The following is a 16,098-nucleotide window of genomic DNA, read 5'->3' as shown; positions in this document are numbered from 1 at the left end:
TACCGAGACAACGTGAGACGGAACTTATTGCTTAAAGTGCGATCTTGGTAGAGACAAATACCAACACAGGAAGTCAAACCAGGGACAACGCGCAATGAAAGCACACACGATACTCACTTCGCCACGAAGTGAGACAACAAACGGCCATTCAATTATCTTTCGCGGTCCTAGCAGCATATAGGCTGTGTCAACAACGTTTGAGATCCTTTACTTCCGTCCGACAGTAAGGTGAAATTTTCAATTTTTATGCTAAGTTTTAGTGGAAGGTGTGAGGAATGTAATGCTGTCGATAATATAGCTATATCACGTCTCAGTAGTATGCTTAAAAAACTTTCCTTCATCTTTCGACCTACTTGTCTTGACAAATAGTTCAACTTTTAAGAAAGTACACAAATACAGTTTATTTTGTAGTTAAAATACTATAAATTAAATTTTACTTATTTAAGGATATGATTTGGAGCATATTTACGTAATTTGTAAAATATGTAACAACTTCCTAAGTTCAAATCACTTTAATCGCACATAAATGTTTCAGTAATCGTTGTCGTCTTCGTCAGTAGCTCTAGAAGTTCAAATGGAAGTTTTTTCCACTTCTCAGAATTTTATTTCGCATTCTTTTTTACGTGTGGTTAGTTGCAAATGATGAGGTTCAAACTCTTGTTGTGTAGGTCCATTGTTACGTCAACAGAAATGCGTCCAACAAGAGAAATCTGGAATGTGGCTTAATTATAAATAATGCAAAAACGATATAGGCAGCACTGCTATTAATCTTGACGAAAAGGTAGCAATGTATGAGAATAAAAATCTTTGAACTTCGTATCTGGTATATGAGAATCCGTTATTAACGAATATGAAAAGGATTGTATCTTGCTTAGGTAGAGTAGGTTTATACGTACTTCTACATAAAATATTTATTTTTTTATTTCATCTTAGTAATTTGTGTAGTCTAAAGTATAGTTAGTTAGCAAAATATTATAAGAATTTTCTTCAAATGATCATTCAGTTTTATTCATTATATTATTTCATATGTTTAAACATGTCAAATGCAATAAAAAAAGGGTTCTGTGAATTCCTTTAGAATTTATAATGGATCTTCAAAATTTTTATTTTGCCATATTTTGTAATTTTGATTCTTCATGATCACTTTCCTTTTTTAAATTTACTTATCCAATCAGTAAACTCTCCTTACAGGGATTATGCTAGATGTAATTCAATAATTGGCGGAACATCTTCTGAGATCGAAGACGGATCGTTCTGATTTGTTTTTGAACTTCCAGAATTTTATTACTAGTGGGTGAAGACGCCTTTTAATCTTTTAGACGCCAATGTTCCCATTTGGTCTGATAGAAAATTCTGAACTTTTATTTCATATTCATTTTTCATGTGTGTGCTCTATTTTATTTGTAACTTTCTTTTCGAAAGACTTAACTTAATGTCACTGACTGTTTTGTTGCAACGTTACAATATAACAAACATTGAATGTCTGAGAAATCGCAATTTTACGATGTTCCCATTTGGGAACATTGGCGTGATCCGTTAAGATTGCATACGTGAAATATTGAGGAAAATAAAAACATTGTGGACTGACAACACTAAATACAAGTAAACTGTGGTTTGCACTGCAAGTGGTGATAGGTGATGGTTCATTGTTGAGTTTTGTTAATTTCCTGAGTATATTACAAACACATTATTTTGAAACGATTTCTAACATTACAAGAAATTCGTGAGTATTTTGAAACGCTATCAGACTGAATTTTCAGACATATCTGATGCTGAAGTGTGTATCCTTTCCCCTGATGAGAACGCTTATCTAACGGACAAGGAGCACATAGATGATGGGCATTTGATTCTTATTCAGCTAAATGATGTTTGTGGTGAACTAGAAATAATAACCAGTACCGATAAATCTTAATTAGATGGCGCTCTAGTTGACAAAACGCCGACTGCTAGTAGACAAATCAGAAATGAAAATTTACATAGGTGGAAGAAAAGTATTACGTTCGATTCACGGACACAATTGTGCCTTTGTGTGAAAGACATCCTGAGCTAGTTTCGTCGAACAGTATTGAACTCTTCAGAAAAAATCTTCCTCGTGATTTTTTTGAAAATTTGGCTGCCATGACCGCACTACATGTCTTGCAGAAAGGGCATTCTCTGGAAGTAGGTGCTGAAAACATTTGCTGAGGAGTTTTGTGGATTGCTTCTTTTAAGTGGATATCACAGTGTCCCCAAAGAAGACATGTATTGGAGTATTGCCGAAGACACGTCTGTTTCCATGGTGCCCAAAATAATGTTTCGTGGCCGCTATCGACAGATAAAACGGTTTTTCCATGTGATAGACAATGCTACAATGAAACCTGAAAATAAATTTGCGAAGATTTCACTTACATACGATGAACTTGCAAAAAATCTGTGTCAACATGGTGTATTTCATGAGATGTTAAGTATTGATGAATCAATGGTTCCATATTATGGCCATCACTCTTGTAAAATGTTCATTTGCGGCAAATCCATAAGGTTTGGTTATAAAATTTGGATGTTGTGTTCATCAAATGGATATCCTTATTGCATGTAAATCTACAGTAAAAAGAAAGGTGAAGGCGAATAAAGAGAACCAATCAGGTCAGCAGTAGTGAAGCATATGATCAGCATTTTGAAAAATCCAAAGCAGCATGAGATTTATTTTTATTTTATTTTATTTATTTATTTATTTATTTATTTATTTTACTTCCTATGATCTCATAAACGAACTGAGGCTATTGAACATGAAAGCAATAGGTACAATTAGGTACAACAGAACAAAAAATATACTTTGCCAAGTTCGAAAGAGATGTCTAAAGAGAATAGAGGCTATTTTGACTACCGCTGTAATGGGAATGTTTATGTATGCAAATGAAATGACAATGTAGTTGTGGCGGTTGCTTCTAATTTCGCTACACACGAACCTGTTTCTACTGCTAGAAGATTATCTAGATCTAAGAACGAAATAATTCAAATTCCGCAGCCTCATTTAATTTCAACTCCTGGATGGCGGGATGTTGATCTTCCTGACCGAGAACTAGGTAGCTATCGTCCACAGTTACGAAGTAAAAACTGGTGGTGGAATTTGTTCAACAATGCATTAAATATTGCAGTAGTAGCAGCATGGCTGTTACATTCAGAAATAAATAAAAAAACACAAGGTGACGCATCTTCAGTTCCCGAGGGAAATTACACTGACTTTGTTGCACAGCAAACCAATAGTTGTTAACCGACCCGGACCCCGAACTCATCAAAAATCACCTTCAAGTAGTCAGGTAGGTGGCCACATTTTGGTACCAGCAACGAGACAGGGACGGTGTGTGGTGTGTCGGAAAAATACAAGAAAACAATGCCAGGACTGTGAGAAAAGGCTTAATCAGGAGTGCTTTCCATTGTATCATTGAAGATCGTACCATAGATCGTTGAACATTACAGTGAAGTGTTCAAATTACTGTATGTAGAAACAAATAGCTTGCATTCTATTTTAATTTTGAAATACACAAGAAATACTAAATATATAGTGGCTATTATAATATTCAATTTACTAGTGATAATATAATATATTCCAGTTGCACGAAACAAAACTATGTTCTTAGTCATGTATAAAATGTACACTTGAAACGCCAATGTTCCCAAACGGGAACAAACCTGTAAAACCCACGGAAATAAGAAATAGATAAAAAAAATTACACAAAAAATATTGCTGAATAGGGTCAAAATAACCTATTTTATTAAATATCAAATATCCCAATGAAAAAGCAATTCGGCGTCTAAAAGGTTCAGAAGACAGAGCTTGTAAATGTTGGCTCCTTGCATGATGTACGACAGTTCCCATATTTAGGCGTTTAATAAATCAAAATTAGGCACAACAAATTATTAGTCATGTATCAAAATTAGTATAATGATATTAAGTGGGAAGTTTGCACATAGTCGAATTGTTCACTACTGGAGATTTGTATTCTTACCTCGTTATACCATTAGACGCCATTGCTGCATGTGATTAAGAACTCAATATCCTTTGTTGAAGTTAGTGGCAACATTGAGATCATAGTTGAATGTTTGATAAGACTGGAAATCACAGTACTATAGTGGATTTTGCAACCTAAAGCAGTATTATTTCTTCATACACTTTAGTTTAGATGTTAATCCACTTGGTTACCGGAACTGGCTTTGGAAATTAAATTTGTAGCAGCCGGAAGGGAGTATTTCTAAGTATTCATGCGCAGATACCCAAGGATTTTTAAGTAAGTAATCTTTTAAATTATTGTCTCAGTGCCAGTGAATACCTACTAGTGAATATTTGGAAGTGATAGTCAAAATGAAGTATACCTATTTTTAATACAATAAACTTACTATAATACCGTTCTAACGAAGTGCCATACTTACCTTAGAGGCGTCTTGTTCTTACATGTTAGAGGAAAAGATGACAAAGGGTTCGCCTGTGTGCCAGACGTAATGTCATTTCGATTCCATCAAGTTCCTGCATTTTTGTTGACAGCATTTTTCGAGCCGACTGTGATCTTTTTTTTATCTTATTACAGCAGGACGCAAATATTGCTGGTTTACCAATGTAGGATATTTTTCGCGTAGTGCAGCGTACATTTGCGTGAACATTCATGTACGACCATTAGAAACGAACTCAAAGTGAATTACTTCCTCCTAGTTCCACCACACACATAGTGCATTACTTTAACTGCCCTCTTTGATGACCGAATTTGGAAGTTTGCCCTTGTTCAACCTTTCCTTTTACACATTTGGAATCCGGGAAAACACCCACTTCTCGTTGCATGTGACAATCCATATCAGGAAACATACATCACGTGGATTTTGCCGCAGTTTTCGGCATATATCCACTCTTCCTTGTGTATGAGCTGCAATTAACTTACGGCCACAATACAGCAGCTCTTGATGGTTTTCCTGAGTTCGTGCAGGTTACGCACTACAATGGACTAGGACATGTCAAATTGGTTTGACAAATTGTCGTGTACTGGTGGATGGATTTTCCTCAATGGCGTGTTGTATGATATCAGAATATGTTACCCTGGGGCGGCCGACGAAATTTTTGGTACGAGTTGCTATGCTGTGGTTCACTGCAGCTTTCCATTTCGCCTGAAAAATGTTTTGGGTTGCTGCTGCAGCGTTATGCCCGAGTGAGAACTCATATAATAACAGTTCACGTATCGGACGTTGCTGAGCAATCATCGTTAGTACCACTAAAAACTGACTGAAAATACTGACGGAGTGACGGTCTCCATGTTAAAAAGGTCGCTTTCCACACTGTTTCCTGGGTTAGTTTGACCTTGTACTTGCGGTCGATCACAGCGTACACATGCGCCTGCTGCTTGAATTGTGGAAATATTGCAAGATTTACGACTTACCTTTGTATACAAGTTTTTCTTACAGAAAGAAATGAAAAACAGTGGAATTGTTTATGCAGGTTAGCTTGGTGGTTGTATCAGAGTGAATATCACTGTATTATTACTAAAGCCCAGAACTAATGGCAAATTATCATACATTTTGCAAGTTTGACATATTTTCAGGAAGAGTGCAATTTCAGAGTTTAGAAGCCGTTTGTTACCTTTTCCTTTCCTACTACATTTAATTCATGCGTGAATGACAGCGTATCAAACAAGACTCGGCTGGCTCTTACCTGCGCACTGATCTAAGTGTGCGTTAACAATGGTAAACGGTCTTTTACAGTCAATTGTCGTCAGAAAGTGACAAGTGTGGCAGAACCTGTGGTTTTTCATTCTCGGAATTTTGAATAATAAAGAAATGAAGATGTTTAATTTGGAAGATACAGCAAGGTACAAGCTATTGTGAGTCCTTGGCCCTGAGTAATATATACAATGTAGTTGCTGTTAGTAAATGACAGTGCATCAAGATGCCTAAAGTAGGTCTTTCTGAGAAAAAGAAGAGGAAAACAATCGGTTGTTTGGAGTTTACCGTTCCTTTCCAACACCAAAGCTATACGAGCCGTGGATCTAGGGTTTAAGGGGGAATCCGAACCATTGTAATGCGATCAAATTTCACGGCTCTCCCATTGAGAATCGAATCCGTGACCGTGCGCCGAAGGCGAGCGCGCTAGTAGCTAGATCAGCGCGAGGACTGAGAACAATGTGAATGAGTGTGAACAAGTGAATTTTCAACGGATGGTTCTGCATCGTTTAGTAAATCGTGTGAAACTGTGTTTCCAAGAAAGAAGGAAAAAAACGTTATTTAGTTACACACTATATAAGCACTGTCAAACATGTTTCTAGGAACACACAAATCAGTAGCCCAAACGTTCAGAATCTTCTTCAAGCATTGAGAATTACGCGTCGCATAGTAATAGTTCTGCGAATGATCTCTGGGAAGTTCTAATTAATGTCGACAATACTTTGTAGAAGTTCGAAAATGTTTCCTTCAGAGATTTTCTCGAGCAATAGACAAAGCAAAAGCTCTCCGCGAATAATCTTTAAGAAGAACTTATGCTGATAGTATCACAGAACTGTTAGCCAATTCATGAAAATATTAGTAACAGAAATATATGGATTGAACATGCGATGCTCTGGGTCGTTCCGTAGCTAATATAACGAACTTTGGAAGTGTGAAAAGATCATTTTCACATCTAAAACACATTCTTTGACAGAAGACAAAATCTTTCATTTGAAAATCTCGTTGACTATTTCGTTTTAATAATCCGTGTGGATTAAGAATTTTCTAAACTGTTAATGTGAATGCATCTGCAATTGTATTTCATTTTATTATGAATTCATTTCATTAGAACTATCTCATTTAGCCTAGCCGGCATAACCGTGGGATATGAAACTTAAAGATTTCATTTCATTTCATTTCATTAGATGTCGTCCTTTATGCATTCGGCAATTTGCAAGATTCTAACAATTTTAAATGGAAAGCACTACCTGCAAAATAAACTATTTTATTTCATACTATTTAACTTATTTATTTATTTATTTATTCGATTCATTGTATTCTAGTCTCTAAATGTATTTATACCGGTTTATAAATCTCTTGATTGTCTCTTTTTTTTTTTTCATTTTCCTTCCTGTTTTTTCTGAAGCAAAAATGCATTGGGTTGGTTTGATTGAAATGTCTGTATACATGCATCATTTTTAAAGGCCAGAAAAATAAAAAAAAAATTATAATACTTGGTTATGAGGGATTAAATTTAAGGTGTGTCCAAGACGGCTTGACAAAATAAATATTTATGAAATAGGAACATAATAAACGTCTGTTTAGACACCCTCTACTTCTTCCGCATTTTACCGAAAGTCTCAATTGTTTGTACACGTTTCTGCATGGAAAAGAGGCATTTGTGCAGAAAGCAATTTTAAAGGTATTCAAAAACTAATTTGGGTATCTAAACAGCAGCCCCCACATATTGCCGATAACGCCAAAATTGTCTCAATCGTTAGTGCATCGTTTGTGCACAATAGTAAGTGTGAGATGTTGGCGACCTACTTTAGGCGCGCCAACCCTCCCTCATTAACGCCAATTGGCGCCAAAATGACCTCAATCATCACGGAATGAAGCCCCCGGTACTTTCATTCCAAGATAACGTTACAGTCCTCTTAAAGGTGACCAATTAGACGACAGCTATGCCAGTTCCTGCCTTGATATTGGTGACTACGCTATTGAGAATGTTTATGAAATGACACCAGCAGATTATACGTGGCCAAAATGAATGATGTTGCAGATGATGAATATGTGAAAATATTCTATGCAAAAGGGCATCACAGGCAATGAAATTTACAGAAATAAATTAGGGATCCCATTAGCTAGAAATAAATTAGACAACATTTTAGGAAACTGTGTGCTTTTATTTACTGCTCCTCTCTACGCTTTGAAAACAAGGTTAAGTTCTCATATGATTTCAGTGACTTCTTTTTTAAGTATCATTATTTTTATACGTAGTTCGGTATATCTAAACATTGTTTTCCTAATTGATGTTTATTGTACATATTTATTAGCTAAAGTTAGAGTTTCTGTTTACCCCTATTTCATAAAGATGATAAAATTACTAACTTTAAAATAAATTGCAAGTTATTATTATTAATATCTCAGAAGCTCCATAATGAAAACGAAAACGAGTTACAATACATGCAAATGATAGTATTTATGATTTTAAGTGTTCATTATTATGTAACCACATTGAATTTTGTCGTCAAACTATAACGGAACAAATCTACAAGAACCAATGTCCGTTACTCTTGTTAACTGTTGCGATAAAATGCACACATGATTTTATACCATCAAGTTGAAAAAATTCAATCGTCACTGATTTTTTAGAGGTCGTATATCTATATTTTTTTGTAATGCTAGCGAAATTAGCTTCCTTTTACCATGCTTCTCTCGAAACTAAGTATTATATCATTTTATTTACTTACTAGAGCAAATATTCCTCTAAAGATACGTAAATTACTACTAATCTCTTGAACATGACTACTTTTTACAAAAATATTTCTTCAGTAAAACACATACAGGTAAACAGTTTGACTGCTTTGACTATAAACAGAAACTATACGAGTATGATAAGAGCTTCCGCAACTAAACTGGTTATAATGTTGAATTTTGTGATAAATATAAAACAATTAAAAAAGCAACGTTATCTACGGCAATAAAACTCAGTTACTGTGATAATAAAACATGACCAACTTACTGGTTTCCTTGAAAGAACCACTAAAATTATCTGTTTTCTTTGTTCTGTATTGTTTTACTACTAGGTTGATGCGAATGAAATCTTCAACCGAGGTGCGTCATTTCAAAGGCCACAAAAATGAAGTGGTAGTCCGTGGGAGAGATACCGGGGAAATACGGTGTATGAAGTTCCATACTGCAAACTCATGAAGAGCCTGAACCGTCCTTTGCGCGACATCATTGTCGAGCAAAATGAGGATACGATATTTGTTGAGTTACTGATGGATACTTGCGGATAAGTTTGTGGTGAATTTCATGGAGTTCAGGACTATAATGATCCATAGCAATTGTTTTGCTTTGCGTGAGAAAGATATAATGATCACATCTACCATAGCAACATAATCATCTGCGAGTAGAGGGTGGTTTGGAACAATGTTCAGGACTTGATCATGACCTAACTGTTGTCGTGACCATTTACATTGTAGGAGATTCATATTTTATCAGAAGTGACATAATATACAGAAAATCTTCCAAGTTATTCCACACAGAACTGAAAACCTCCAGACAGCGATTCTTTATTGGTCGGTGTCAACTCCTGTGACATCCACGAATCCAACCTTTTTACACCACCGATTGCACAGATCCGGTATCAAGTATGCCTAACTCGTCTGCAATGGCACGAAATTTTACCGAGGATCACAGTGTACCTGAGAAGCTGATTCGAGGGAATTCCTTTTGCAATGCTGCATCACTGGAACGAAATTTGACAAAGCAACGGCGAATGGTGCGTTCAGTCGTCACTCCTGGCCAAATGTACTACTCTTGTTTCTTGCGGCTAGCTTTTCAGAATGTTCAGCTTAAATTCGTGAAGAAAAAAATCACTCGCAATTGTGGGTTCTCCATGGTGTATTTTCATAGATATTGTTCAACAATGTACTGCTTCCTGATTGCTTAGGAATCACAGACTGTTTGTTAAACGTGTACAGAATTTCTATCGTTAGAGGCTTAACTTCAGTCTATCCCTGTGTTATAGTGCTGAAATGAGTTCCTCGCTAAACGTCAAAAAACACGCACCAGCTTAACAATTACAGCGCAATCGGATATTTGTTTCGTTTGTGTCTGAAAATTTTCTCATAAGCTTCTAAATCACATTATTTTGTTTACAAGCTACAGCACATATTCATGTAAAGACATGTAAATTACAAATCTTTCGAACATGAATTCTATGCCAATAATATGTTCCATTAAAGTTTCTGAATACCGAGTCATATTAGACGAGAATTGACACTGTGGTGTGAGTTCTGAACGTCATGTATCTCCGATGAAGCCGAAACAGGTTCACAGTATCAAGCCACTGTCTTAGAATACTCTAGTACTCCAACCTTATTTATCTAATGGGCGTAATTGGGATGTTAGTAATTCAAGAGAAACAGAACTATTATAGACATGATTTAAATATGATCTGGATATGGTACTGGTGTTATGAGGAATGTGTAAAGTAACTGGTGATGATGAATATGTTAAAGAGACTGGAAGCTTGAAAGCCCTTAAGTAACAATCAGAATTTAGTAATACGTATTTTAATAATTCATTTTAGAATCACCACATTGGTACGGAACTTTCTTTTAACACAAAAGTTCCAATAGTAGGCTAGCTAATGTGAGCGGAACTCATTATAAACGATGGTGTACACTAGCGAGAGAGAGAAAATAAAAGTATGACCGTCATTTGTTGTAATTACTCTTCTTGCTTGTTTTTCATTAGATTCTAGACATATATTTTTGTAAACCAATTTTGCTCGATACTTTCTATTGTCCGAAAATGTTTAACGTAAGTTTCATTTACATTTGGAAATAATCACGACTCCATAGTACAAATGATAAAAATCAAACTTACATATTTTTGTACATTTTTTCCCCATTAGGTCCGATTACTTGGTTCTGCAGACGAGTTTTCACCAAATCAAGAGGAAAAACACATGAAACACCAATAACTCCAGCAATTCCACCGTTAATTATCTTCGGAAGTAATCTGAAAAGAGAAGAAAAATAAACATGTATTAGAAACACCACTTACAGTTAGAAAATTAACTATTTCTGAGTGTTTCTTTTTGTATCATCATGTTTGCATTTAAGAGGTTTCATTTAATTTCATATCTCGGATTATACAGGGTGTTCCAGGAACAAATAACAAACTTTGCATGTATGTTCAGGGCCTCAATTTAAGAAAAACAGTTTGTCTGTGACTTTGATCTGAAACACGTAATTACGGAGATGTTGTCCATTTAAGGTAATTAGTGCAATTGTTCGGAGGATGACTACACTGAATAAAACAACCGACAAATTTCGAGGGTCAGTGACGACGCCAGCTCTAGTTTCTTGGGGCCATGCGGAGGGGCAGACATATTTTGGAGGAGCAGCTATTTTTTTGTGTGTGTACCGAAAATAATATCTTTGTATTACTAGATGTACATCACAGTACATGTCTGGAGAGGCAATTTATGGGGGCGTCCTTATGCTCCCTCTAGAGTCGTCACTGTTCGGTGTACGTGTTCAGGACGCAATACAAAAAAAAAAAAAAAAAAAAAAAAAACTTTATCTGCGACTTTGACTAGAAATGCCTATTAACACGGGGCAATTTAAGACAGTCCCCTATACGACTAATTCCACTGATTACCATAAATTAATCCTATTTCAGTAATTAGGCATTTCCGACCAAAATCGCAGATAAACCTTTTTCTTGTATTGAGGTCCTAAATATGTACGCAAAATCTGTCGGTTTATTCCAGAAACGTCTTGTACAATACGCCTAGAAACATATGACTTATTTGTAGGTCTGACAGAGCATAGCCTGACATCATGCAAGTAACTAACACTTTATTGTTAATGTCTTCCGCTTCAAACCACCACAGAAGCTGATAAGCTTCTATATAGATGAAATGCAAAGGACATGGTACGACGTATAGGTAACGCGGAAACGTGAAAGTTGCACAACTGAGACAGAAATAAGTGATGTGTCTGCTAGTGAAGTATTCGCGTTGTCCGAGTCTAATGACGCCGTAAGTGAATCGATTCTGCAAAGGCTACATTGCTATATTTTCAGGTACACACTTCAGCGTTCCAGTATAGTTAAACAATGTCACGAACACGGGTTTGATGTTGGACGCTTCACTGTAAATGCCCAAGTGGGACGATATGCAGCGCGATCGCTTTCAGACTGCGTATCACCGACTAACCTACATCCGAAACGGAGCCCAGAGAATTAACCACCAATGGTGTTGCGAGGAATTGAGTCAGTGAGGGAGTTGGGGAATCCACCGACACAGCGTGCTATGGCAACAAGTTCTGTCGTCCCAACCAACTGTGCCAAAGACTGTTAACATTCTATGACGTTCACAGAAAGTTATTTCTCAAAGTCATCCATAAGGCAAAGTTTAGTAGTCATTGTAGAAGAAGCATCGGTCTGTCTGAACGACTGTTGAAAGGTTCGAGCAATTACATACAGAAATGTCAATGCAAAAGGACGAAACAATTCGTTCGTCAGTGTACCGAAAGTTATCAATGCGGTTTCATGGATGTGGCTGAGTTTTGTTAGAGGGGAAAATTAAAGCTACTTTGTACTGTCAACAATGTGAAAATACATTCTGAGTATCATCACGAACGTGTTTTGAATAATGTAATCCCCACACTGTATGGGGCGGACACACCAACTGGGAGAAACTGCATCAGAACAAGGCATCTAGTCACACAGCCAAATCATATTTGGCATTCTATGCACGAATGGATACTAGGACTGGGATTTGTGTTATTCTTTTCACTGACATCCCAGTGAAGAATCCCGATAACAGCCCAATGGACTACTATGTGCCTTTGGACTTCTGAAACACTGGCTTTCTTCTCGTAACGTGCACACAGTTCCTGGTCTCTGGAAAGAGTCCCAACAGAAGTGAAATATAATGCCCCTTATAATTCTGCTGAAATAATTTTGCAGTGGAAAGTGTACTGTCCACAATTATCAAAAGTTCTGGACGTCTCATAAAATAAAACTGGTGATGAAAAGTCAGACGACTATCATTGACGAGTACTGCTACGTAAAGATACAGTTAGCTATGTATACTCGTTAGCAAAATGTATTCCCACTTCCCACACATTCCATGCAAAGAACTTTGGAATGAATTAAACAATTTTAGTATAGTTTTCTTACACTCAAAATAATCTATTTGTAGAAGTGTTTGGGTACAAAATCTCGTGACCGAAACCTCGCAGCCACAATCTCGCGTAGCCGAAACCTCGCCGCCCCGAACTATGTCTGTCCAGAAATTCGCGAGACAAAATCTCTCCTACCGTAAAACCTCGCTATTCAAAATTTATTTATTTAGTCTTATTTTACATAGAAAAGTCAAGGTTAATCATGCCTTGTCTTCCACTTGACCATGCAAACGTCAAGATTAATATAATAATATTAAATATTTATAGAATAATGATTGAAAAAGAACACACATTGAAATTACAACAAAAATTATACTCACAGTCATACACACACACACACGGACACACAGATTATTACTAATAAACACATAATATATTCAGATACATTTAGGAAACATGAGAAACAAATAAAAAGTAAGAAGAATAAAAACCAGCATTTTTGTCCGATCTCAGTAAGTCTCGAGAGATTCATGGATGGTCTGCTCAATCGACTTCTTGAATAGATTGATTGACTGAGATTGTCAAATGTTGGGTGAAAGATCATTGCATGCACGGATTGTGGATGCAAAGAACTATTTCGAGTAATATTTCACAAAACGAAATTTCACCATAGTTATTTCTTCAGTATAGAATGAAAATATCGCTGTAAGTACCGTGTGCGTCAAAAAATATATATACACTTTAAACTGTCATACAAAATTTACTTTCCAGCATATTAGATTATATTTCTGGGGAAAAGAAATGTTATGTTTCTTTACACATATAGCAGCAAAATCGTTAGTCATGAAGACGACAAACTTTGGACCAAACCAGCACTCATTGAACTATCTCTTTGGAGACATACTCGCGCCAGCTACGTAGTTTCCCTTATTTAATCAAGCATCGTGTTCTGGTAGGCAGGCGATGAAACTGTGCCTAATTGTCAGTAATAGGAGCGCAATTAAAGAGAAGAAGTGGTAGGCGTCGTATAGCTTGACGTACTTTTTTCGACTACCAAGGAGCAGCACGTTTTCGAGGAATCAAGGCATTAATAGCAGACACCACACTGGCGTGAAATGCCTTTAGATGTTCATCAACGGCGAACCGAAGGTCTGGTATAAAGAAAAAGGTGTCAAAAATCTGCCCCTGGTCTGCACGGCGGAGATTGTAACGACGCAATTGAGTAAATTGTAAATCATGTACCCAAATAAGAATGATCGGAAAGTGATCACTGCCACATAAATTATGGTAGGCACGCCACTGAAGATTAACTGCAAGTGGCAATGTGCTTGACTGCCATCGTTTAGTAAGAGAAGGTGTGATGTGTCGCGAGAAGTTACAAATTCTCGAGCTCGATATTCGGTACGAGGGAAATCTCACAGTTGATGATAAGAGTTGAAGTCCACCAGAATAACTAGACGTGAGAGTTGATATATATGTCATCTAGATTAGCCGATATGTTGCAAAAAGTGATCGGTTGTTCAAAGAAAATTCGAGCAGCTAGAACCTGGAAATCACTGTTCACCTGGATGGAAGTTAAATGATATTTTTCCTGTACTCCACGACCTTGTCATGCGGTAGAGTTTAACTGGAAACAACAAAAGATTGAGTAAGAGTAAGGTGAGTTTCTTGGAGACAGAAAATGACAGGCTGAATGCAGCTCGAAGGTGTTTAAATTCTTCGAAGTGGGTGGAATACCTATACATACTGCATTGTAGAAGAGCCATTATGGGTTAAAATTAAGAACGTCTGAATATTTGCGTGTTTCCCCTTTTTCTTCTTACCTTTGAAAAGAAAGAAGTGATCAATATCATAGTCCACATATCTTCCATCAAAGAGGTATCACTCCGTGCGGGACTGAGTAATGAGTATTTCCATTTTTCCTTATCCGGAAGACTGAAAGAACGTTGACATGCAGGTTTCTGTTTCACAGTGCAAGTGGTGGGAGCAATAGGTTGAGATTTAACAGATCGTTCACTGCATAGTTCGATGTGGACTTTGATTCGGTAGTAGCAGAAATTTTGTCATTTCGATGTAGAAGGTGGTGTACTCTTTAAGAATTGTCCCTTCAAGGATCGTTCAGCAGGATCCCCGGGAACTGATCCAGAAGTAGTAGTGATTTGGGTAGCAATAGATATTGGTGATTGCTGTGTAGTGTCCACTGCTGGCGCAACAGGAAGATAAGATGTTTGAGTGTTGGCATCAACAATCTGCTGCGTGTAAATGAGTAGATTTCACAGGAGATAAAAACATGTTGACAAAAGTATGCGTAAGTTGTGGCGCTTGGCCTCAGCGGCGGAAATATTTTTAGTAATCATTAAAGTCAGGATTACTTTTTCGTCCCTGAATGCCGGGCAGTCACGAGACCAAGCCGAATGTACTGCTTTAAATTGGCACATTTAGGCGGGGTTGTACATTGTGTTAGACCACGTGCTGCACCAGAACAATTGCCACAGATCGCACAGGCATTGCATGATGTAGATGAGTGGCTAAAATGCCAGCATTTAAAACAGTGCACAATGTGAGGAATGTATGGTCTCACCTTTAAGTGATAATGTGCCACAATACGATTGGCAGGTAAGCTGAGGATGCCAAACGTGATAATATAGGAAGGGGGAGGGGTTGATGCTGTGCCATTGCATGAAAATAACCACAATCCCCTCTACTTCCTCGTCATTGTTCTGGAGAACCAAAGAGGTGGGCAGTTAATACCTATCACAACTTTTGTCAGGAAGGTGAGCGATGACACCAAGCCCAATGTGCGAGAATCCAGTCCCATTTCTACCCTCGACTGATGATTCGACTGAAGAGACCACCGATCAACCGGTTCATGGTAGAGGCCAGGAATCTTTGGAGGTACATCTGCATTTCAAGTTTTCCTCTCAGGACATCACTTCATTCAGAACGGCTAGCCGTCAGCAATCTTCACTCCGCCGTCACAAGACCTCAGGATAATCAAAATCAGATACAAGAAGCATGGCCAGGTCAAAATAAAAATGGAAATTCAGCCCATACACCGAATCGGAGTTCATAAATCTTTGCAAAGGGACAACAGAAAACCAAATAGGCTTCATCCGAGGCAATATATTGTAGAGTAACATCACTCCCTGGGGGAGATTAGTGAACTAGGCGATTATCTTTCAGGTGTTTTACGGGTAGGGTAATGACCCCCGAACCTGGAAGACTAATGGCTATTGCAGTTCCAAGAAACTGGACGATAGGGTCGTTACATTACCGACATCGGGGGGAG

The 16,098-nt window shown here is 37.3% G+C and overlaps 1 protein-coding gene across 2 annotated transcripts in view; it reads right to left on the bottom strand.

The window, feature by feature from the left end:
* The window catches only part of LOC145680980 (mitochondrial glutamate carrier 1-like), a 176,129-nt gene that overhangs the window by 83,152 nt on the left and 76,879 nt on the right, over positions 1-16,098 (bottom strand). For both annotated transcript variants that reach the window (XM_081752223.1, XM_081752224.1), the window contains exon 3: positions 10,558-10,692. In XM_081752223.1, the coding sequence (XP_081608349.1) occupies positions 10,558-10,692 (135 nt within the window). The remainder of the gene's footprint in view (positions 1-10,557; positions 10,693-16,098) is intronic.

This window comes from Thermobia domestica, chromosome 3 (genome assembly GCF_964235325.1).
Source record: "Thermobia domestica chromosome 3, izTheDome1.hap1.1, whole genome shotgun sequence".
Lineage (NCBI taxonomy): Eukaryota > Metazoa > Arthropoda > Insecta > Zygentoma > Lepismatidae > Thermobia > Thermobia domestica.
The sequence above is the reverse complement of the archived record's forward strand: the minus strand, read 5'-3'. Positions and strand labels throughout refer to the sequence as shown.